This window comes from Mauremys reevesii, linkage group 1, assembly GCF_016161935.1.
Source record: "Mauremys reevesii isolate NIE-2019 linkage group 1, ASM1616193v1, whole genome shotgun sequence".
Lineage (NCBI taxonomy): Eukaryota > Metazoa > Chordata > Testudines > Geoemydidae > Mauremys > Mauremys reevesii.
In genome coordinates, this window is record NC_052623.1 from 25,996,759 (window position 1) to 26,022,099 (window position 25,341).

The window sequence follows — 25,341 nt, forward strand, 5'->3', positions numbered from 1 at the left end:
AGGCCCATATAAAAAGGGCTGCAGGGCAGAGTACCGTCAGTTGCTCCCGGGTGATCAAGGAGGGAGGGGAGCCAGTACCTGGGCAGGATCAGGGGAGTGAGAGCAAGCTTCTGGCAGGTTGCAAGGCTGCAGGCTGAGGCCCTGCGATAAGGGTAGAGATGCGGGGAAGTGGCCCAGGGAAGTATTTTGAGAAGTCGGAGGGGCTGCGGCAAGTGGCAGCCATCTATAGGGTCCCTGGGCTGGGACCTGGAGTAGTGGGTGGGCCTGGGTCCCCATTCCCCCCCCTGCCACGGCTACTGAGGAAGTGGCCATACAATTGGCTGCAGCTCCACTGAAGGAAGTGGCTGGACAGCAGACGGCAATTCCCCAGGAAGGGGGAGCACAGAATGCAGCACTGCCAGAGGACTGTGTCATAAAGAGGACACTGGTCCTGGGAGTGACGTGGGTCCTGGAGCAGAAGCGGCGGCAGCGAGACATCACCAGAAGAAGGTGCACTGGCTAGCAGAGTTAATCCCTGGGACAGCCAGTAGGAGGTGCTGCAGTGGTGAGTCGAACCCCACCACAGTGCCCCTGGGTAGACAAGCCCTTAGGCTGCTAAATCACTTAGGCTTTCCAATGCTGAGTGGAGCAACACCTAAATACATTCAAAAATCTGTGCCTAAGTGACACATGAACTATGTAGCTAATTCAGAACCGAACGTAGGTAACCAGAATCCCAGCTCCACGCTTTAATAAAAAGATCATCCTTACTCTCCTGACGTATACTCTGTTATTGAGATGGAATCTTAAATAGGTTTTTGAAATGTATTTGCAAAAGTTCAGTTCACCTTCAGGTTCCACCGCGGGCTACATCATTAAAAGTTAAACCTAGGATAAGAAACAAGAGGCTCTGCATTTCTAGGTAATTACTGTATACCTTAGGCAGGCAAACACCTAGTAACTCCAACCACCTGAGAAGTGCAATAATTGCTTTAAAATGGACAGAGCTGCCATTTCTCACACCACTCATGCTGATGAGAAAAAGCAGAGAAAAATAAACCGAAAATAAAACGTTTTTAATTAGCGCTAAAGTATGGGCTGGTGAGAGCTGTAGAGAATTTAAAAATTTACACAAAAGTGAGTTAGGCACTGAAGAGCCTATGTCTCATTGTAAGTTAATGGGACTTAGGCTCCCAAGTCACTTAGGTGCCTTTGAAAATTTTACCTGAGGTCTTTTATGGCAGGTATTTTTTCACTGTACCATCCCAACAGAGTTTTTTGTATGAACTAAGCGCCATTCTACATGACAGCTGAGAAAACAGCTTAATATCCAATAGCAAGTTTAACATGTGTCACTGATTTCCTTCCCCCAGGATCTAGAAGCCCCTTTTTGACATGGTCCATCATGTCTCCACTCTCTCTTCGGGACACACTTCTCCTGTCAAGTCTACAATTGAAACTTCCCCCCTTCTTCAATTTCATGAACAGCTAAAAAAATATTCTCAGAGCCTCCATGATGTGTGCACTGTTCCAATGAAACAACGATGAGGAGTCCTTGTGGCAGCTTACAGACTAACAAATTTATTTGGGCATAAGCTTCCAATGAGAACAACTACCTGATCTCATAATTGTTATCCCGAGAAAGGAGATTTTGCTGTCCATAGTCCCAGGGGCGGCTCTAGGATTTCTGCTGCCCCAAGCAGGGCGGCACGCCGCGGGGGGCGCTCTGCCGGTTGCTGGTCCCGCGGCGCCGGTGGACCTCTCGCAGACGTGCCTGCGGAGGGTCCACTGGTCCCGCGGCTCCGGTGGACCTCCAGCAGGCACGTCTGCAGGAAGTCCACCGGCGCCGCAGGACCAGCGGACCTTCCGCAGGCATGCCTGCGGGAGGTCCGCCGGAGCTGCTTGCCGCCCTCCCGCGGGACGCCGCCCCAAGCATGCGCTTGGCGCGCTGGGGTCTGGACCCGGCCCTGCATAGTCCCTACGTGATTTAGAAGCCTAAGTGCCATTGAAAGCTAGTGGTGCTTAGTCTCTAAATCACTTAGGCATTTTTGCAAATGTTACCCCATGTATTTCGTTTGTCTGTTAAATGCTACAAACTAAAACAATATAAAAAGGAAATGGATTAAAAAAAAAACCCCAACAACCCAACAGTCCTCTTCCCACACAGAATGAAAAGTCTAAGGCAAGCCTACGTGAGATATATTTGTTCAAATTCTGTTTCGTGTTGCAAAAATGTCATAAACTTAACAAGCACACTGTAATGTAGGAAAAGGAGAACTCGTTTGCACAAAATAATAATAATAATAATAATAATACCAAGTAGAAAAAACACACACATAATTTTTGATATTAGAAAAAAAATTAGATGACAATTATTTCCCCCAATTTCCATAATCAGAAGTATAAAAATATAACAAAAAGCCAGCTCTTATGAGACTTGTAGCCCGGTTCAAGGGGTTTGGGTTGTTCAGATAAACATCTAAACTTCCAAGAGCTTATCTAAACTGAATCTTTTCTGATTTGCTGATTATTACTTATAATACACTGAAATCTCTGAAAACAGATAGTCCTAAAAAGTAAATATTCCTCCAAGGGGGAAAATGCTTTATCAGGGTAGGCAATGGTACCAATACTGATAAATAAATACTGAAATGGTAATATACAAGACTACTGGCCTTTGGTTACACTTGTTCACAAAGACAGTTGTACGTCCTTTTAAAAACTCAGAAATAGCAGAAGAATCTGTTCCTACCACTTCCAGTCTTTGGCAGAATGCAATTAATCAATTTATGGTTTTATTATGATTAATTACTATTCATTTTCACAGCACTGTAAAGGTGCCTACAGAAGAGGGTGGGTATTGTAGTAGTAGATAGATTGACAAACTGGTGGACTGGAAAAGCAAGAAAATCTGAGGAAATGCAGAGTAGGGGAGAGAACCTGGAATCAGCAGGGAGATGGACGGGATAATCTCGTAGGTCTTTTCCATCTCTGGCTTCTATGATTCCATGGTTTCAACTGCAGTTTGATTAGGACAGGAGAGCTAATGACTGCGCTTTTGCAAAGTAGTGCTGTGTAATCACTAACCACAAGCAGCAAAGACCTAATTTAAACTTTCCATCTCCTGCAACACAGTCCCCTCCTAACAGCACACTGGGGTGCTGGTTCAATACTGACTCAGAGGAAAGAGTGTCACCTACTGATTCACTAACACTACTTTCTATAGCATCTATGTATTTTGGGGACATCATCCATCCAAGGCCAGGCCTTGCTCAACTTGTGAAAGTCAGCAGAATCACTGCAGGAAGTAATATAGCTGTAGTGTATTAGTATATACCTGAACAGTAAAGAATACTACCTACCAGCAATATAATTCTGAGGCCTGATTCAGCCATGCATTACACCAGTTTTATGTAGACATAGTTCCACTGAAACCAATGACACTACAGTGGTATAAACTAGACAAATCCTCCAGGACTGAGTCAGGCTCATTATTAATTATTATTATTCTACAACATTGCAAATTACATACGCTCAGTTAGATGGGTATTCTGCTTTTAACGTGTGTTCCTGTAACTCCAGTTCATAGTAATGATCACAAGACATAATCATCATCATAACTTCACTCGCTGTTCACTCATTTTTGTGTAGTGCAGAAAAATCATACATATGTGCACCTATTCTCCTAACTCTGTGTGTGGCTGTCAGTGCATGCATGCATATGTATACCATATATTTCACAAAATGGGAAAATGAATGAAAGAGTTTAATTAACTTGCTCAAAGTCAAACAAGTCTGTGACATAGTCAGGCTCCTGATCTCCAGTCTGCTGCTTTAACCACTAGGCTTTGCTCCTGCTCTTTGAAGGCAGTTTCTACTGTGGTCAGACAAATGCTCATAAGAAAAGCATGGGAATTTACAGCCCTGGAAACTATTTATTCTCAGACTAGGTACACCACAAGTAGCCCCAGTGCAATCTTCTTTACCCTGTCCACAGTAATATGCCTCAGTTCTGATCTCTTTCTAGGGGTGAAAGAGGAGCTCATTTTCCAAAATTGTTCAATCCTTAGTCTCTCTGCTGAGACATTGACAAAGCTTATTGATTATAGTTATGGTGGTAATTTTATGATGTGGAAACATGTCCACCAGGGACTAGACTGAGACCAATACATTAATTTCTCACATTGGCCATCAAACAGCTGTCCAATTGTGACTTTCATTAACTGGCACCAACCCTGGATTAGATTTGAATGAGTGAATGGCTCCTCTGTCATTATTGTAACAATGCTCGGAGCCATACAGCTCCCTAGCAAGTGATTTATCATATTTTGTGTGTGTGCCCACTACAGAAAATATGGTTTTGAACCTCCCTGAAGTTGGGAGGTGTTTGGATCTGGTTCAGATCCATCTCTGAGTAGAAAATCTTCTAGTCAATCATTTTCTCTGCTAAAATGGTTTTAGGGAATTATTACAAGGTGAACATTCCTCAGATCAGAAGGAGATGAAATATGTAAGAAAGCAGTAATGTTTCAAAGAAAGATGCTAGAAGCTGACCATTTTGTGTGTTATATAATCTGTAACCATAACAACAGGCTTATTTCAAAACAAGAGTAATTCACAGATGCTTTCCTAATGAGAACTAATGAACATTCATTTTCCTTTAAGCATACAGCTACAATAGCAAGCTTTGCATAAAACATATTAAGCCTTGTTAATTTTCCTCTCCATTTTATGAGCTAAGGATATAGCATCTGATTTTCATAGGTGCTGAACATAAGTGAGTATGCACATGCTAAGCACCTCTGAAAATCAAGCCATTAATTCCTACAAAATGGCTGTGATTCAACACCAGCATGAAAGAAGGAACTAAGGTGAAATCACTTCTCAGCTCTTAAAATTATCATCCTATTTTAAATATATTAGTTAACTCTCAGAACATCATTGTGAGAGAGAGAATTATTTTACTGAGGGATAAAGGCGGGCAAAAAGAGTTTAAGTGACTTGTTCAAAGAAACATAACAAGTCAGTAGCAGAGCTAGGAACAAAACCCAGGAGTCCTACCCCACAGTCTTTCTTCTCGACCAGAAGGACAAAGGGATGCTCTAATACTGTATACTTAATCACTAAAAACACTTGAAATGTGGAGGTTCCAAGTTTCCTCTGCAGTGATCCCTCTCAGTTCTGAAAAGGTGTCTCTTCCTAACAGTTTCAGTTAATCAACTCGAAATCATAAGATCTTTGACAACAAAAAGAAGAATGATAAGTGTATCTATTGAAATGTGTATGATGAATATGCTTATTATATAAGCAAATGATTCATTTATACAAAATATTATGGAAGCAGAAGGCTAGGAAGCAGTGCCATTTCTTATTGATTAACTACTGGTTATAGTATAATTGGAATATGTACTTAAAGAACAAGTCAACACTTGTCTTAAATTAAAGTTAAAAACAAATGAAAGGAAAAGAAAATTCTATTCCACATAAGATTTTATATTTTGCATAAATATTAATAAAAGTTAACTCAAAGAATAAAGAAATGCAGGAATAAACGATCCTGAGTAACACTGTCAAAAGCCCCTACATGATTTAGGATTCTAAGTTTTTCAGAAGTTCCTACAGGCCAGATTTACAAAGGTATTTAGGCATCTAAAGATGCAGATAGACACCTTGTGGGATTTTCATAAACACCAAAGCAGACTTCAATGGGCTGTAACTTCTCAACCTTAGGAATTTTGGTAAAACCCACCCTATATCAAGCAGCATCTTTAAGAACCTAAATATCTTTGTAAATCTGAAAGTCAATGAGACTTCTGCTCTTAAGTGACTATAGGCCAGATTTTTAAAAGGCATTTAGACACCTACAGGTGCAGAAGTCATATAGTGTGATTTTCAAAATCCCACTAGGCATCTATAAACATTTTTAAGTTCCATATACCTTTAAAAATCTGCCCCAAAATCAAATTTGAAAATGAGACTTAGGAGACTAAGTCACTTAGGCGCTTTTAAAAAGTTCACCCCGGCCTTTAACAAAGTATTTTATTGTGAGTTATTTTAAACAAGTCATTTTTCTTAGTCATCTGACATTAGGAGTGATTATTTAATGTGAGTAGCATAAAATTTCACTGATTCAAACCTGAAGAGTACTTATTTCCCTGTTAAACAAAAGTAAAGAGGGATTGATGCACTTTAATCTTTCACACTATTGCCACTTAACATTTTTTAAATAATACTGTGGGCCAAGTTAGGTGGTAAAAGTAAACCACAATATTGCTGGCTCCAGTTGCGTTATCCAAGATGCAGGTTAGTCCAGAAATTTATCCCATGATATAAAGGTGATGAAAACTTCAAACCTTCCTCCTTTGTGAAGTACTTCTGTCTTATAAATTTAAATTTATTAGATCTTGAGGTATCAAATCCAAACAGAATTATTCCCAAATTTGTTATCCTTATTTACAAGCTACGTATAAAAAAGAATGAGTATGATTTAAACAAGAATAAAATGCTTAAATCAGTTTTAAATTCAAGAAAGGTAAAGTTGTGCTTTGATAGGTCCTTTCTGCAGGTTGTCAGGCATTTCAAATAGCTCGGGATGTGGTTAGATGTGTTCTTTGAGATTTAATTATCATATTAAACAACTGGTAATGAGAAAAGGGGACGGATGCTGCTTTGCCATGTGGACTTCAATAAGATGAAAAGAGTTCTTTTGGAATGCACACTAAACACAAAGGAAGTATAGTTATATGCATCATTTTAACAATGCGCTTGTTTTCAGCAGCCTACTTGAAGAAAAAAGCAGCACAAATAATTGCCAAGGGGGAAGAGGATGAAAGCCACAGGACTGCTAGTGCTTAGCATTCTAAACCTCTAGGGCCTGGTCCGGCGAAGGGCTGAACTCCTATAACTGTCACGGCTTCAATAACAGTTGTGGGCACTCAGCCCTTGTTGGATGAAGGCCAGTGGATGAATCACTAAGATTCCTTGAAGACGGTTCTATATTCTCCTGCAGGAAATCCGTTTTCATACAATTTACTGGATGTGGGTCTTAGGAGTGAAACTTCCCCATACAAAACCAAATATTGCCAACCCCAAACAGACAGACATTGCGAAGAAGGCCCACAGAATTAAGACGCTGGATTTAAAAATCATGAGAATTTAAAAAATAACATCAGTGGAGCTATACTAATGAACACCAGCTGAGGACTGGGCACAATAAGAGTTACTTGTATCCTAAAACGAGAGAACATGGTCCAAAGACTTCAAACTCTTATAACTTCTCAAAAGCTGGGACACATCATAATTCAGCAAAAGGCTATATGATTGAGTGTAAGATAAGTGATAGGGTACTGACCTACGAGTTCTCCTCACCCATTATGTAGATGAACCTTGACAAAATAATCAGCTGAGGCCCAGGCCAACACCATGTCACTTTTTATCTACAGTGGCAATGAGAAGGGTTTTTCTGTCTCATAAGCAGTTGTCAAATGGGGGGAAATCATGCATGATGGCAACATGTTCCCTCCTGTGGATGTGGATGAGGTAACTGTAACATTAAATTTTCTGAAGTCCAGCAGAAGATTCTCCTTAGGGAAGGTACTTAGATACTAGGGTGATTGATGATATAGAGAAATGTGTGTGTGAGTGAGTGAGTGAGAGAGAGAGAGAAGGTCATTCTTTGATTGTAGAGGGTCTGCCCTTCTGTGATGGTTTGTGGAGAGGGCTCAGGTAATGGAGATGGCTATTGCACAGCAAAGGAGCTTGAATCTTTTCAGAAATAAAAGTAATTTTGGGTCAAATTTTCAGAACCCCACATTTGGACCAGATTTTCAAGACAGCTCCCATTTAGGCACCTAAGTAAGGGCTAGATTTTCAAAAGCTCACATTGGCACATTTAGGGTCAGATTTTCAAAAGCATTCAACTCTGTAAGCACTTTTAAAAATCTGGCCATTTGTTCCAGTGCCTAAATGAGAGCCAAATGATTTTGAGAATGTGTGTGGCTGCTAAGCACTTTTGAAAGTCTGGACCTTGGTTCATATTTTTGACACTACACTTCAAAGTGAAAGTGCTATGAGACATTCCAAGGGGCTATGGCCCTGGGAGGGACTGTTATTCTTTCCCTGGCCAAGGTGGTGAATACTCCAGATTATTTTTTCCTCCAAGTAACTATTCAGAAAGAGTTCTATGTGAAAAATCACAGGCTGTACTTACCCAAACTGCCAGGTTTTGTGTCTGAACAAAGTTCCAAGAGGGGAGAAAGCTACAAATTACACTAATCATCTCTCAGTACCTCAGCATGTAGGATAGCATAGTGCTCAGCCTGGTAATCGTTAGAGTTCTCGTTGGAGTTTGTTCAAACACTCGCTGAAATAGCTAACCTGGTTAAATATGGTGGGCCTAGTTCTAATCCCCACTCACACATCGGCAGAGAAGAGAAAGAATACCTTATACTTAGAGAGGGATCTGATTATAGATCAACAATACCAAACCCAAGTGTTCAAATTCTGACCTTAAACCATCAAATGCCTGCGGATCAGCTATTCAAATAAACAAACAATAAACAAAAGACTGTACAGGCTAGACTCTCAGCTGGCGTAAACTGACATAGCTCCATTGACTGCCCTGGAGCTCTGCTGATTCACAGCAGCTGACGATGTGGCCCACAGTGTATGAGGCTTTACTTCCAGGAGCTACTTTTCAGATTCACTCAGCCTGAGGGAGAAATAAAGAACATGTCCCTTGGTAGCCTTATCCTATAGATACTGCCTTTTCTTTTCAGGCCCTTTCATTAGCAGCTGCCTACAGTCATCTGGGGTCCAGTGGGAACCAGCAGTTCATTCTCAAACTAGTCAAATATGAGGGAGAGACTCTCCTGGGTTATAGCTTCCCTCGAGTCCGTCCTCCTTTTCCACTTTCTAGTTCTTTATTAGGGACACAAGGACATGGGCGTATAAGGACCACAACAGTCATCCTTCTATCTTCTGCTGCACATAAGGGATTACTGTGAATCCGGCCCTGTAGTGATAAGTGCAGCTTAGAAATGTAGAGGTATCACACTCGCTTCCCTTCCATAAGCTTTTACCCTATTTTGTTACACTCATTTTATCAGTTTATTGCTTATTCTATTTTAACTTCTTTCTTAATAGAACTATGACGTATTTCACATCTGTTTCCCTAATCCTTAGTGTTTCTTTCCTGTTACTGTTTCAGATATTAATCCACCTGTTTACTTTCCACTTTAACACATCTGCTGTTCTTCTCCCTTTGTCCTGTCTTTGTCTTTTCCTTCACAGCCTGTTTCTAAAGCATGGCCTTTGGTCAAAATTGCATTGGCTATTTCCAGCACAGGTTATTAAAGATAATGTTTGTTCCATATAAATCGCTCTGACAGTTTGGATTACCTTACTGGAACATGAGCACCATAATGCCTTAATAGCATGAGCAACAGACTATGACTCAAGACTCTAGGGCTTTATCCCCAACTCTTTGTTTTAGTATTTATTTTGTATTGTAAGAATGCCTAAGAGCCCCAGTAATGGACCAGGACCCCATCATACTAGGCACATGTACAAACACAGAACCAAAAGATGGTCCCTGCCCCCAATGGCTTACAATCTAAATAACTCTGGTATTTGTATTGCAGTTTTGCCTAGAGGTGCTACACAAACTCACAGAAAATGAAAGTCTGAAGAGCTCATCATATAAACATGATGCAACATGGGGAGAAGTGGGGAGAGAGGATTAGAACGATGAAGATCAGATAAGACTGGCACATAGCCTGGCTATTGCATGACTTCCAGTTTCCTGATGGTTCACTGTATGCGTGCGTGTCTGCCCTTTTTATTTTAAATAAGTAAAAACAGCTATTGTCAGCTGATGCCCAACCAAACCATGTTTGCTTGGCTGATTTCTTATAGCAACAGTAGGAGTTGAAGAGAGATTTGAAGGAAGGAAGGATACATTTGAAGGTAATATGGATCCTGGGAATACCTAAGATTCCAGAGTTCATTCTGGAACTATAACTATAGCATATTACTACGTATAGTCACTGCACGCACACTTTCTAAATTAATAGTTTATTACAAAGTAGCAACATTTTCTTTAAATTGGTTTTATGGAGAATGTCCCTACTCATTGACTAACCAGATTAACACTTAAATTCAGAAAAAAAAACACTTTCACATGGTTTGATTTACAAGAGACTTTGTTTAAAAGCCACTGTGCTGAAAGCATTGTGTTCATCTTTAGAAACCATAAAGAACACATACTTAATCTCTTTGCTACAAAGATTGATCTTTGTTACCAGTGGATTTAAGGTTAGTAACTTTTAGACCAGGCACTAGACATGTTCTGTTATTTACATTTGCAACACAGACTTCTAAAAATCTCTTTGAACCAATGATTACGGCCTACATAAGGGACTTGCAAATTTGAGTGTCTCGATATTTGGCTGCCCAATCTGTGACACCTTAAAAAGGCCTTGATTTTCAGAGGATGGATGTCCAAGCACTTTCTGAGGATCAGGCTCCTTTAAGATGTCTCAGGTTGGGCACCCAAAAAACTAAGGCATCTAGAAAACATTAGTCACTTTTGAAAATTTAAGCCTAAATCTCTTTTTCCCCCCAAGCCACTATTTTGTTTGCCTATAGTAACTAAGTTATGCCTGGATACAGTTTTGAAGAGTACTTATAAAGAGGAATTTGGCCTGAATAAGTTTTCCCTGATTAAATATCTATCATAAATTCCAGGCAACATTAAACACAATTTATATTCATTATGTTCATTTTCATCATTTTGAGTTTGGCAAAATCTCCTGTCAGAACATAGCCATCGGAAAGAATACAACATTTCAGATGCTGAAATTCAGCCTGTATTTGGCTTGGATGGGCAATTAGTCTTTGTTACCTCTCAAATCAAAATACACACAAGCAGAGCGGAAATAAATGTATGGCATCAACCCTAACTCTTACAACTAACAGTGAAGTCTTGGTCACTTTTCAGCTCTGAAGTAAAAAAACGTTAGGTTAAGCTATAGCATGTGATCCATAACACGTGAAACACTTAAAGCATCATTCCTAGGGATACAAACATTGCCTGTATTCCCCCTCAGCTCTTGACTACCAACATTATATTGAGGTAGCATACATCCCCCGCAGTACAATGTTGCAGAGGTGGAAGCCAGGTTAAAGACAAGTGCAAGCCTTAGAAGAGGGAGCTTTCCAGTGAGGTGGAGATTACTAAACAATTTTAGTGATGCTCATGCAATCCAGTAAAGGAAGTGAGGTAGAAACACATGCAGTACCTTGTGATCTCAGAGTCAGGGAGCAGGCCTATGTGGTAGTGGGGATAGGGAGCTGTAAGAAGGAAGCTTTTGTCACACTCGACAGGGGAATAGTGCCTAGGAGAAGGTGGTTTATCACACAGTTTGTTCACAGTGCTGTAAACAGGTTCAGGAGGCCTGGTGATACAGAGACAAGAGTAAAAAATTAGATGTGTAGTAATGTGCAAGAAGAAACAGATTATGCAACAATCAGAATATAAAAGCATGCAATGAAAACCTATCAAATTTTCAGGAGAACTTTTGGTCAATACAACGTGCTGTTAAGTCAGAAATTAGAACTTGATTAAACAGTGTTGTTGCATACAAGACTGTTGTATAATAGGATGAAGGTAATATACTTGTGCCATACCGTTTTCTCATTGTCTGTGGATCTGACTGAAAGGGCCATGTCTTACCTTCTCGAGCTCAATGATGTATTTTCCCAATGGATCTGTTCTTTATATATATATCAAAAAATAACACACACATACAACTTTCTGTCACTCATCAATAAAAAGTGTTGCATCCATACCCACTATGGTCGAAGAAAGTGTGTGGGCCCAACTGTATTATTCAGCAAAACATACTTATCTTCTTTTGCTTAAATTTGCAGATGAAGCACAATTTGTGTGTGAAAACACCACACCCATGGACTTCAGAAGGTGAGAGCTTCCAGATGGAATTATGGACAAGATGCGTCAACACAGGTCACCTTTGACACATACAGACACACACATCATAATGTGCTATTAAGCAATGTATACAGTAATTGTGAAGAGCTATGTGTACTGTATTCAGACTCAACAACAGCGTGGCTTGAACTGTCAAAACCACTGATATTCTAAATTAATGACAACATCCTTTGAAGTTAGTATGTCATCGAGAGCCTGATCCTGCAACTACGAAGTCTCAGAACAGTGATGAATTTTACTATGTACATGGTCCAACCATGTAGGCACAGGGTATGAAAGTTGCCCAGTGGGGCAGCTTCCCTAATGGAAGCATTCACACTTGGGGGAGGGCAATATGTCCATTGCTCCTATGGGAAATCTGCCAGCCAAGGTTGCTAGCAAAGGACTCTCAGAAAATGCACCGATTCAGTGCATCCACACGTGTCTTGGCTCTTCTCCCTGCTCCATTTTGTGGGCTCCACTACTCAGCTATTGGCCTGCTGACAGAATGGTGATTGGAGGAGGCTTGTATACTAAACCCAGACTTTGAGAATACAACAAACTACTCAATGCTTTTATCCCAGGTTCCGCCAGCAGACCCACTGTATGAAACATTAATACCTAACCTATACAGTGTAAAGTAAGGGAGCCCTAAAATAGAATAGTGAAACTTCTTAAAGAAACCTCTTGAAGGCATCAACAGACCCTGCAGACTAAAACACTTGCTAATGAAGTTTTCAGTTCTTCTTGTAACACTGTGAAGCACTTACAGCATGATTCTTTTGCCATTATTTTGCATAGGTACATGACAACTGTGTATGCTCTGTTATAAAGTCCCATTTGCTGAGCTGTCTACATAGTAGTTATATCACATGCACGATCCTGGCAATTTACACAGAACAGAATTCCATTTTCCCCTTTGTTTTCAGGGATTTGCTATTTTCTTATTTCAAATATTTGGCTTACCCAATATGAAAAATTATTTTCTAAACTAATCCGCATTTGAGTTGAGTACTCTTATGCCAAGTTTAGCCCAATGAAAAATTTACAATGGCAATTTAAAATTGAAGGACATAAAATACTTAAATAGCAAATTTGGCAGTTATGAAAATGATCAAACATTTATCCTATCCCAGTGTTTCTCAAACTTTTGTATTGGTGACCCCTTTCACACAGAAAGCCTATGAGTGTGACCCCCCTTATAAATTAAAAACACTTTTTTGTATTTAATATTATTATAAATGCTGGAGGCAAAGCGGGCTTTGGGGGTGGAGGCTGACAGCTCGCGACCCCCATGTAATAATCTTGTGATCATCCCCAGTTTGAGAATCCCTGTTTTATTCCTTTAGAAATTTTCTTAAGAAAACAAAGAGTTTTTATGCTCTATATGTTTCACAAAAAGTTTTGTGGATGGTATTTAATTCACCTACTAACTTAATTACTGTCTGAAATAGTAATAAGAGATACTACATCTGATATTATGGTATCATTTTAGATCATACAGCCTTTCATTCCTTCAAAATTGCTTTTTTTTGCAAGGCAATGTATTCTAAAAAAGCACAAATATCCAATTCATACAATGTGTAATACTGATTTTTAAGGGATTTTGCTTCTGGAAGAGAAAGGTGAAAACAAACCAGAGTTCCCTGTGACTTAAAATACCAACATAGCTGTGATCAAGTTGGTGACTGAATAAAACAACTGAGAACTTGCAAATTTTCATCTTCACTTCAAGTAATAGATGAAGTAGGAGTGCTACTGTTTCTGGACACCTGATTGGAATATATATGTATAGTATTAATGATTTTTATTTCCAGAAATAACTTTATGCCTGACCTTCCAGCCAGAGATAAGTTTAAATGTAACATGCAAATGAAACAAACATACACAAGTCTTGTGAATACATTGTAAAGACTCTAATTACACTGAAATCATAAAAGTAGGTGACCATCACTTCTTTCTTTGGGTCAAACATCATGCCATGCAGAGAAGAAGGAGAGGTGTGGTGAATGCTATGTTACTCAGTAGTAACAAACCATTACAGTAAAGCACAGTAAAGATAAACATTCAGTGAAAGTCCTAGACATTTAAATTACTCTCATCACCAGACATCTGAATGCACAGTCACTCCCATACAGCCCTATAGAAATGAGTCACATCTTGTAAACCAAGCAATTTAAAATATTAGTATTCTTCACTTTGACAAACTCTCCTAAGTTCCATTGGAATGGCAGCATGGCAGAAAACTGGAATTTGCTTTAATGCACCTTTTCAAATAAATGTAACACTATTAAAAGTGCTCAGTTCACAGCACTGGAATATTAAGTCCTTTATTTATTTACAGGTTTAACACCAGACGGTGACACTGTGAGTAGGCCCACAATAGTCCACCAATAATCCTGACTTGTAGACACAACTTTTAGAGGCAGAAGGGGAGTCCCGTTTCCTTACCCCTTCAATTCTTGTCCACCCTACTGAGAGCATAAATCAGGACATCGGTTAATTCATTGTGATGTCCTCTCTTAACTGACCTGAAACTATCATAACTACAATTAGATGGTAACCCCTTGAGGTTACCAGGAGCCTGGGTTGAAGTGGCTACTGAGATCAAGCTCAAGATGCATGACAACATTAGCTTTGAAAGGACTAGTGCACGAACTTAGAAGAAAAGTACCGGTAATACTAAGGGGTCAGGGTTCTGAATCTGCCAGTCTAAACTTCTATTTACTCCAACATTTCCCAAGTAAATAAAAATTAAGAGTTAAAAACAGAACATTAAACTTAGGATAAATTAGGGGTCTATAATGCAAATTAGATACATTAAAATATGTCACTGTGCAGATAAACAAACAGATGAGAACATTCTAATGCAAGGGTACTCAACAGGTGGATTGCAGGCCAAATCTGGACCACCAGGTGCCTTTGAACAGTCCCCAAAATCTTTGTATTATGATCATTACTGTTATTTTTTTAATTATTTTCTCTGGAGTCTGGACCTTGACTGTACCTTGACCAAGAAATTTGGATCTTGACAAAAAATAACAGATTACCCCTGTCCTGATGTCTTCTTCATCTAGGCCAGTAGCTCTCAAACTTTGCATATTATGAACCATTTCCTGTGACAGACATCCTCTTATCTTATCTCCTGATCCAACATCTTTCCTGTGACACTTATAATATATGGCTACATGAAGAAAAAAGTAATATTAGGAGAATTAAGGAGACTACTTACACCTACACTGAACGGTTCTCCTAACACAGTTAAGCATTTGTTAGCATCTCTCGCCCCTTTCACTGGACAAGAGAATAATGGAGTACTATTTCACAAGGGTTAGTCAGCCACTGTTAATTTAATGTCATAGACCCTTCTTCTCCAATCCTATGACAGGGAGACAGGCTGTCATCTGTTGTAGGATGCAGGTAAGGGAACATACAATAAGATGGCTTTTTAGAAATAGTTTGCAATGTGCCACTCTGTAAAATAAAGTCAAGGAGAGTTTAATTGTTCCCTGAGAATAAAAAAAATAAATAAATAGAAAGGCAGATTGAAAACAAAGCCTTATGAAGCATTTCCATAAAATGAGTTTAAGCATGTGCCATGACTTATTCATAAGTATTAGCAAAACATACAAGATGAATGTACACTTGATCGTGATTAACACAAATACAGCACAATTTTTATACTACTGAATAAACTACATGAGGAAAGCAAAAACCAAACATTATGGCATGCATTTTCCTCTCAGTGTGGACAGAACTGCCATTTATGTTAAGGAGAGGTTACTCACCTTGTGTATTAATTGGGGTTCTTTGAGGTGTGTTTCCCTGTGGGTGCTCCATTTCAGGTGCTCCTGCATCCTGCACCTTTGATCAAAGTATTTTGGTAGTGGTGCCTGTTGGGCCTGCACATGCACTCCACATATCCTTGTGACCTGCACCAAGACTATATGGGTCTGTGTGGGTGAACTGCCCTCAGTTCCATCTCCATCACAAAGTTACACAAGGCAGACTCTGAAGCAGAGTAGAAGGAGGGTGGATAGTGGAGCACCCAGAGGGGGACATATCTTGAAGAACTCCAGTTACTGCACAAGGTGAGTAACCTCTCCTTCTTCTTTGAAATATGTCCCGGTGGGTGCTTCCCTTCAGGTGACTCCCGAGTAGTACCCCCCTAAGGGAGCGGGAGGTTCAGAATAGAGTCCAAAACAGAAGAGAGAACTGCATTGCCTACAGAAGCATCTGATCTAGCCACAGGCTCCAATGCATGATGATTGGAAAACTTATGAACAGAGGACCAAGTTGCTACTTTCAAGAGGTCTGCAGTTGATACATCTTTCAGTAAGGCAATAGAAGTAGATACTGCTCTTTTGTAATGTGCTATCACCCTGGAAGGGGGTTGAGCACGAGTTTGCTTGTAACAGATCCTAATACATCTGGAGATCCACTTTGATAACCTCTGTTTTGAAACACCTGAACACTTGTTTCTGTCTACAAAAGGTTCCAATAATCTAGGAGATCTTCTAAATGGTTTGGGCCTCTCTAGATAAAGGGCTAATGTCCTCCTGACAATTAGGGTATGGAATATGGCTTTTTTAGTAGGTGGGTGTGGTTTTGAGGGGGAAAATGGAAGATAAATGGTTTGATTAATAAGAAATTCTGAGGATAACTTAGGTAAATATCTTGCATGGACCCATAATGACACTTTCTCTCTGGTGAATACTGTAATTGCGGGGGGGTCTGCCATTAAAGCCCCCAATTCTCCAACCCTTTGGGCAGAAGTGATAGCTACAAGGAAGGCTGACTTCATAGATAAATCTAATAAAGAAAACATAGTTAGTAGCTCAAAAGCAATTAAAGACTAAGTTGAGGTCCCAGCTAGGAATGAGATCTCTGATTTTTGGGCAGAGATTCGATAAACGTCTTAGAAATCTTGTTGTAGTTGAGTAAGCAAACAGTGAAAAATCCATTCTGGCTGTGTGAAAAGCTGTTATTGCTGCTAAGTGTACCCTAATGCAATTCACAGAAAGACCCATGTTTTCAGTTCCAACAGGTAATCCAATATTCTGGGAAGAAGAGAGTGAGTCAGCGAAATCTGATGACTGTTGCACCAAAGATAATAGCTTTTCTATTTCTGGAGGTAAGTATTTCTTGTGGAGTCTTTTCTACCATCTAATACTATGTGTTGTACCTCTCCTGAATAGGACACCTCTACTTCCGAGAACCATCAAGAAACCATGCTTGAAGCCTCAGAATCTAAAGGCTGGGGTGAAGTGTTTGACTGGCATCCTGAGTCATTAGGCGAGGAATGAACAGAAACTGCCATGGAGGGTGAAAAGAGTCTGATTATATAGGGATATCAAACCTGTCTTGGCCATGTTGATGCAATCAATAGGACCCTGTCCCGATCTTGTTTGATCTTGTTGAGAACCTTTAACATTAACGACATCTTAACGTTTGGAGAGATGTACCTGTCAAGTCCGCAAAGAGCTTGCAATCTTCAGAGGGGAAGTCTTCAAAGGTACTCTGGACCTTTCTTGGGAAGCCCAACAGCTGCAGCCAAGAAGCTCTTCTCATGACCACTGTAGTGGATATGGACCATGATGCCATATCTGCAACATCCAAGGAGGCCTGGAGCAACGTGCAATGGCTTTAAATTCATCACAGTCTTCCTCTTGTAAGTGATCAATAAACAAATTTAATTTGTTGTAATTCAAATAGTGGTATTTGGCCATGAGTGTGATTTGCTATTCTGAACCAAAGTGTAGTTGAAGAATAAGGTTGGGGACCAAAAATATCTAGTTTCTTGTGGTCCTTACTGTCCAAGGTTGACTTTGAGCTATTTTGTCTCTTTTGTTCATTAATGGCCTCCACTACTAGGAAATTCAGAGCTGGGTCAGAAAACAGAAACTCTGATTCTCTGGCAGGGATACAATATTTTTTATTCACCCTCTTGCAGGTAGGCAGTGGGGTAGCTGGTGTTTGACAAACAGTCTCAATGGGCTCCATAATGGGAACAAGGCAGTCATTTCCGATTTTGTATGTGTGCAACTGATTATTCCTTCCTAAATGGAGTACTTTGCATTTTTCCTTATTAAACTTCATCCTATTTACTTCAGAACATTTCTCCAGTTTGTCCAGATCATTTATAATCCTACCCTCCAAAGCATGTGCAACCACTCCCTGCTTGGTATCATCTGCAAACTTTATAAGTGTACTCTGAATTCCATTATCTAAATCATTGATGAAGATATTGAACAGAACCGGATCCAGAACTGATCCCCATGAGACCCCACCGGTTATTCCCTTCCAGCATGATTGTGAACCACTGAAAACTACTCTCTGGGAAAGGTTTTCCAACCATCTTATAGTAGCTCCATCTGGGCTGCATTTCCCTAGTTTGTTTATGAGACGGTCATGTGAGGAAGTATCAAAAGCTTTACTAAAGTCAAGATATACCACATCTACCGCTTCCCCCCATCCACGAGGCTTGTTACCCTGTCAAAGTAAGCTATCATGTTGGTTTGAAACAATTTGTTCTTGAAAAATCCATGCTGACTTATTACCTTATTATCTTCTAGATGTTTGCAAACTGATTGCTTAATTATTTGCTCCATTATCCTTCTGGGTACAGAAGTTAAACTGACTGGTCTGTAATTCCCTGGGTTGTCCTTATTTCTCTTTTTATAGATTGGCACTATATTTGCCCTTTTCCAGTCTTCTGGAATCTCTCCCATCTTCCATGACTTTTCAAAAATAATCGATAATGGCTCAGATATCTCCTCAGTCAGCTCCTTGAGTATTCTGGGATGCATTTCATAAGGCCCTGGGGACTTGAAGCCATCTAATTTGTCCAAACAATTTTTAACTTTTTCTTTCCCTATTTTAGCCTCTTCTGATCCTACCTCATTTTCACTAGTGTTCACTATGTTAGACATTCAATCACCACCAACCTTCTTGGTGAAAACCGAAACAAAGAAGTCATTAAGCACCTCTGTCATTTCCACATTTTCTGTTATTATTTCCCCCTCCCCCATTGAGTAACAGGCCTACCCGTCCTTGGTCTTTCTCTTGCCTCTAATGTAGTTGTAGAATGTTTTCTTGTTACCTTCTATGTCTCTAGCTAGTTTGATCTCGTTTTGTGCCTTGGCCTTTCTAATTTTGTCCCTACTTGCTTGCGTTTTTTGTTTATATTCATCCTTTGTAATTTTACTTAGTTTCCACTTTTTGTAGGACTCTTTTTTGATTTTTAGATCACTGAAGATCTCCTGGTTAAGCCAGGATGGTCTCTTGCTATACTTCCTATCTTTCCTACGCAGTGAGATAGTTTGCTCTTGTGCCCTTAAAAATGTCTCTTTGAAAAATTGCCAACTGTCTTCCATTGTTTTTCCCTTTAGACTTGGGAAAAACAATGGGATCTTACCTACCAACTCCCTGAGGTAGCTAAAGTCTGCATTCTTGAAATCCATTGTCTTTGTTTTGCTGTTCTACCTCCTACCATTTTTTAGAAGCATGAACTCAATCATTTTGTAATCACTTTCACTCAAGCCGCCTTCCGCTTTCAAATTTTCAACCAATTCCTCCCTATTTGTCAAAATCAAATCTAGAACAACTCTCCCCTAGTAGTTGTCTCCACCTTCTGAAATAAAAAAAATGGTCTCCAATACATTCCAAGAACTTATTGGATAATCTTACCTCCTGCACATTGCAGGCCACAGAACCTCACCCACCTCCTGTAATACAGTAACTCAGCCAGAGGTTAGGGGTGAAGTCCTCAAATAATGATGTAAAGACTCCAAGTTACAGAGAATCCATCATTTGTACTAATTTAAACCTGCAAGTGCCCAGTGCCCCATGCTGCAGAGAAAGGTGAAAAACCCTCAGTGTCTTGCCGGTCTGACCAGGGGGAAAATTCTTTCCTGACCCCAAATATGGAGATCAGCTAGACTGTGAGCATCTGAACAAGACCCAACAGCCAGACACCTAGGAAAGAATTCTCAGTAGTAACTCAGCGCCTCCCCATCTAGTGTCCCATCACCAGCCATTGGAGATATTTGCTGCTAACAGTCACAGATCAGCTACATGCCACTGTTGACAATGTCGTCATACCATCCCCTCCATAAACTTGTCATGTTAAGATATTCAAAATATGAGCCAAAAGTTCTAAAGCCTGATTTTGTCAGAAGAACTGAACATCCAGCAGCTTCCCTTGAACTCAGAGGAAACCGTAAAATTCTAACATATGAAAAATCAGATATATAAAGGCAGCCATTTGTGAAAATCTTGGCTTAAATTTTTAATACAATGTAGATTATTTTGGAACACTGACTGAGGGTTTGACTCCTTGAAAATAACAATGTCCATTTTAATATGGAAAGAGGGGGTAATTCATGTTTAACAATTATGAATTGAAAAAAATTGGATTTGGCAAATTAAATACCAGGACATAGAAACAATTCACTAGTTTAAGATCATTCTTGAGCTTCAAACATATGAAATCCTGTAAAATGGTTATATAATAACGTCATGCTTCATTTAAAAAACTGATTTCTAAGATACTGTTAAGAAATATGAGCTGTCATTTTTTGGTTGCAAAAGCAACCTTAATTCTGGCATTTCCTATCTTTTCAGCGCTTTATTTGGCAGCCTTAATAATATTCTTTTAACACAGTGTTTGTGTGTATTTTCTGAGGTATTTAAAAAGAAAATTTAAAAAAACAAATGTCAGCATGTGGCATCACATTAACACCCACCTGGGCCATTAGCAGGGTTGGAATCTTTAGCTCCACTGCACAAATCTCGGTCACTTGAGTTAGCAAAGTAACTATATAAATCCATGGTACGCCCACATCTCGAATACTGTGTACAGATGTGGTCTCCTCACCTCAAAAAAGATATTCTAGCACTAGAAAAGGTTCAGAAAAGAGCAACTAAAATGATTAGGGGTTTAGAGAGGGTCCCATATGAGGAAAGATTAAAGAGGCTAGGACTCTTCAGTTTGGAAAAGAGAAGACTAAGGGGGGACATAATAGAGGTATATAAAATCATGAGTGATGTTGAGAAAGTGGATAAGGAAAAGTTATTTACTTATTCCCATAATACAAGAACTAGGGGTCACCAAATGAAATTAATAGGCAGCAGGTTTAAAACAAATAAAAGGAAGTTCTTCTTCACGCAGCGCACAGTCAACTTGTGGAACTCCTTACCTGAGGAGGTTGTGAAGGCTAGGACTATAACAATGTTTAAAAGGGGACTGGATAAATTCATGGTGGCTAAGTCCATAAATGGCTATTAGCCAGGATGGGTAAGACTGGTGTCCCTAGCCTCTATTCGTCAGAGGATGGATATGGATGGCAGGAGAGAGATCACTTGATCATTGCCTGTTAGATTCACTCCCTCAGGGGCACCTGGCATTGGCCACTGTCGGTAGACAGATACTGGGCTAGATGGACCTTTGGTCTGACCCGGTACGGCCTTTCTTATGTTCTTATGTTCTTATGTTCTTAACTAATAGCGACAGTAGTACTAGTTGTCATCCTCTATGTGGACCAGCACTAGAGGGGACACACACTTTTCCAGTAGGTTTCACAGCTATCTGCTAACAGCAGAGGAATGGTGAGACTCAGGAATCATGGTTCCATTCCAGACTCTGGAGGGGAGTATGTCTAGAGGACACAGATTTCAGGCAGTATCCACCAAGCTTGATCCCTTCTGCCCTGGTCCTGTCCTGTCTCTTCCCCACTCCTGGCTCCTTGACCAGCCTCAGTCTCCAGCTTCCTGGTCTCATTTCCAGTGTCTGGTTCCACCTAGATGGGGAGCAGCTGAGCAGCAAAAATTATAGGGAAAGTCCAGCTTCACCCCATAACTCTGGGACCGAGGTTGCTCATTCACTCTGTGGGGATGGTGCATGTGCAGGCAGGTCAGTACTGGGAGCCGCAAGAGGCATGAGCATGCTCAGTAAGGGCAGATTATTCAGGTACTATAACTGCTAAACCTGAACGAGTCTCTCCTGAGCATGTGCAAATTGCAATTCAAAGGCCAAATTTAGGTGGATTTTCACAGGAATGACAAGAGGCATATCCCTGAAACAAAAGCCACCCTCATGCCAAATTTCAAGTCCCTGTAGTTCAAAGGATGGGAGCACTAGTCTTTTCAAAGAAAAAGTTACCGTAACATTTTTAACATGGGCAAAACAATACATTTCACCTTAGCCCCATTCTCAGAAACAAACAAACAAAATTAAAACAAACAAAAAAATCAGCCAGAGGCAGAAACCTAGCATGGAAAATTTCTACTCAAGCAGTTAAAGTTTGGCTCAGTCAGAATACATTTATAATCTCATTTTATAACTGGAAGTGTCAGGCAACCTTAATAATAGGCAGTGCTACCAGCCCCACCTATATTTAGACGGATACATAGTTTACCCATGTATTTGGGAGAGGTGATATGCTGCGTTTTAGACAAAGGGGTGCTTCAGACTGTCCTACCCTGGTTCTTCAAAGGTAGTGATTATGAATCATATTTTTTTATAACTGTATCAGCTCAATTCTATTTTATCATATTGCAAGACCAGGTCAAAAAAATGTTATAGAATTCATTACATGAAAACAGTGTCTACATTACACCTTGATCTGATTCACCTAGGAAATATGAATTTTGATTCTGCTTCTTCAAGAATAATGCTAATAGGAGTACAGCTAACTCCCTTCAGCGATATATACCCTTTTAAAACATGTGCAGTGTTTTGTCAATAGATGGGCCAAGTCAACTCATTAAAGATCCCTGAAGAACAGTTTGCAGATTCTCATTACTGAAATCCGCAAGTCTTTTTTCCTGCTTTATTTTTGTGCTCTACTAAAGACCACAACATTGTCAGAAAATGCTTATATGACAGATTTTATACTACACATTTAGTGATAATGTTTTAATTATGAGCAATCAAACCTGTGCATTAAAACAGCATTAAAGTTGATTCTACAAGACAGTTTGATAAATTATGTCATGTAGCTTACGTAAGTAAACAAGAAATGGCTGTGCAATGCCACTCTCAATAAAGAGAAAAATTCCCTGGAGCCTTCAATGCAATGCTCCCTCTCCCCCTGCTCCCAAACCAGCATTCTCTGCTTCACAAAGATGTTATTGTACAAAGTTACATATAAAAAGAAATCAAACATGCATTTCACAGCAAAACAGATAACTCAGATGGCTTTTTTCATGAATTTTTAATATCTAGCCACAGTTAACTGTTAAAGTGAATTTTACATCAGCTGCAGCACAGCAGCTTGATGCACTGGTTTTCAGAAGTTAAAAAGAAGGTAAAACACAACACAAGAGTTCTTTATTTTTCTGGACTCTTCTGCCTGTCTCTTATTAAAGGCAGGAAAAGTGAACATCTGAGAACTACAGAATTTATTAGAATGTACTTTCAATTTTCTAAAAATAGGGAGCCATATGTCTGCTAGAGAGCAAATAGTGATTTACAGTTCCCCCGAAGTAATTAATGACCAAAAAAAATATCAGGGCCAGATTGTGTCTTTTCTTTCAGCTTAATAGAAGCATTTTTAAAAAGCAACATATCTGCAGAATACTGAAGATTACGTTGGTAGTTATAGTTACTGGCATGTGTCTTATTTCCTTCTGGCCACATAGTCCACTAGCCTGAAATGTGACAATGATACCGAAAAGGACAAAATATGCAGGAAGAGAACTGTAAAGTCACCATTGCTGGCACTATTTAATATTTAGTGTCCAACAAGAATATGTGTAAAAAATAAAATTGTGCCTTAATTGGTGCCATTTTGGATCATGCCACCATACAAAACTAAACAAAGCACAGTGAAAGGAAAACATTCAACATCATTACACTGGTGGCTCAGGTGAGCTTTGCTCTTGCTTTATTCACATTGCACTGCAGCTAAGTTAATTTGTTGCCATATTTTTTATTAAGAAGAAAAGATTACACTATGATTTAAGTATTTTAACAATCATGCCATTAAATGCAAATTTCATCAACAGAAAAACTATTTGTTGTCCAAAAGTACAGTATACATCAGCAAAACCTGGAACAGCCCACAAAAAGGGGGACAAATCAAAACAGCTTTAAATGCCCAACCATTTAAAATATACAACAGAAATATTATGACAATGAGAAAATGAAAGAAAAGAAACAGTTACTTACTGTAGCTGTGGTTCTTCAAGATCTGATGCAGACATGTATTCCACTTAGGTGTATGCGCACCTAGTGCACCAGGGCCAGTGAAATTTGACTAGCAGTACCCGTAGAGGGGCGGCACTCACGCCTCTTGGCCGTAGTCCCACCCCTGGCTACATGAGACAGTGCCCCCCTCAGTTCCTTCTCATGGAACACCCAGAAATGAGACTGTGATGCAGAGGGGATGGAAGGTGGGTCACGGAATACACATCTGCATCACATCTTGAAGAACAACAGTTATAGCAAGTAACTGTTTCTTCTTCTTTGAGCAGATTCAGCTGTGTATTCCACTTAGGTGATTCACAAGCAGTAACTGCCTAAGAGGTGTGGCTCGGATTGTACCTAAAGAAGGACAGCAGGACCGCTCTACCAAAGCTTGCATCAGCCCTGGAAGACGCGGTTATGACATAATGGTTCGTGAACATATGTATCGACAACCACGCAGTAGCCCTGCACATGTCAGATGCAGGAATGTGACTGAAGAACATTATGGTTTCTGCTTGCACCCTCATTGAATTAGCTCAGACCCCCACTGAGAGGGCGTAGCTGAAGCTGTTTCATATGCAGTCTCAATGCAGGATGTTACCCATTTGAGATCATCTGTGAAGAGACCATTTGACCCTTCATGCAATCTGCATATTACACAAACAAATGAGGTGAAGCACAAAAAGGTTTAGTTGTATCCAGATAAACAGCTAGGCACTGCCTGATATCTAATGTCTGGAGACGCTGCTCTTCTGGAGATGAAAACAGCTCAGGAAAGTACACAGGTAAACATACCACCTCGTTCAAATTAAACTGAGAAACCACTTTAGATAAAAAATTTGGACACGGTCATAAAGTCACTTTGTCTTTGGAGAACTATATGTAAGGAGACTGCCATTACAGCCTGTAACTCACACACTCTCCTTGAAGATATCACTACCAGGAATGCGGTTTTCTGACACAAGTAGAAAGAGAGAAGATGCCAGGGGCTTGATCGGAGTTCCTATTAAGGACACTAGCACTGAGTTACAGTCCCACAGAGGAACTGGTTCTTGGACCGGAGGATGTAGATGAAGGAGTCCTTTCAAGAATCTTGCTACCGTGGCATTGGAAAAGATTGATCTTCCCTGAACAGGGGGATGAAATGCCAATATCACCACCAGATACACTTTCAATGAACTAA

At 39.9% G+C, this 25,341-nt stretch overlaps 1 protein-coding gene across 11 annotated transcripts in view; it reads right to left on the bottom strand.

The window, feature by feature from the left end:
- The window catches only part of DLG2 (discs large MAGUK scaffold protein 2), a 1,428,123-nt gene that overhangs the window by 340,683 nt on the left and 1,062,099 nt on the right, over positions 1 to 25,341 (bottom strand). For 7 of the 11 annotated variants that reach the window (XM_039519928.1, XM_039519934.1, XM_039519933.1 and 4 more), the window contains one exon: positions 11,280 to 11,435. The exons of 2 other annotated variants lie outside the window; for them this stretch is intronic. In XM_039519928.1, the coding sequence (XP_039375862.1) occupies positions 11,280 to 11,435 (156 nt within the window). Of the gene's footprint in view, positions 1 to 11,279; positions 11,436 to 15,018; positions 15,034 to 24,140; positions 24,237 to 25,341 lie in introns of those variants that run through there. 2 more of the 11 variants (XM_039519930.1, XM_039519931.1) reach the window with 2 other exon arrangements.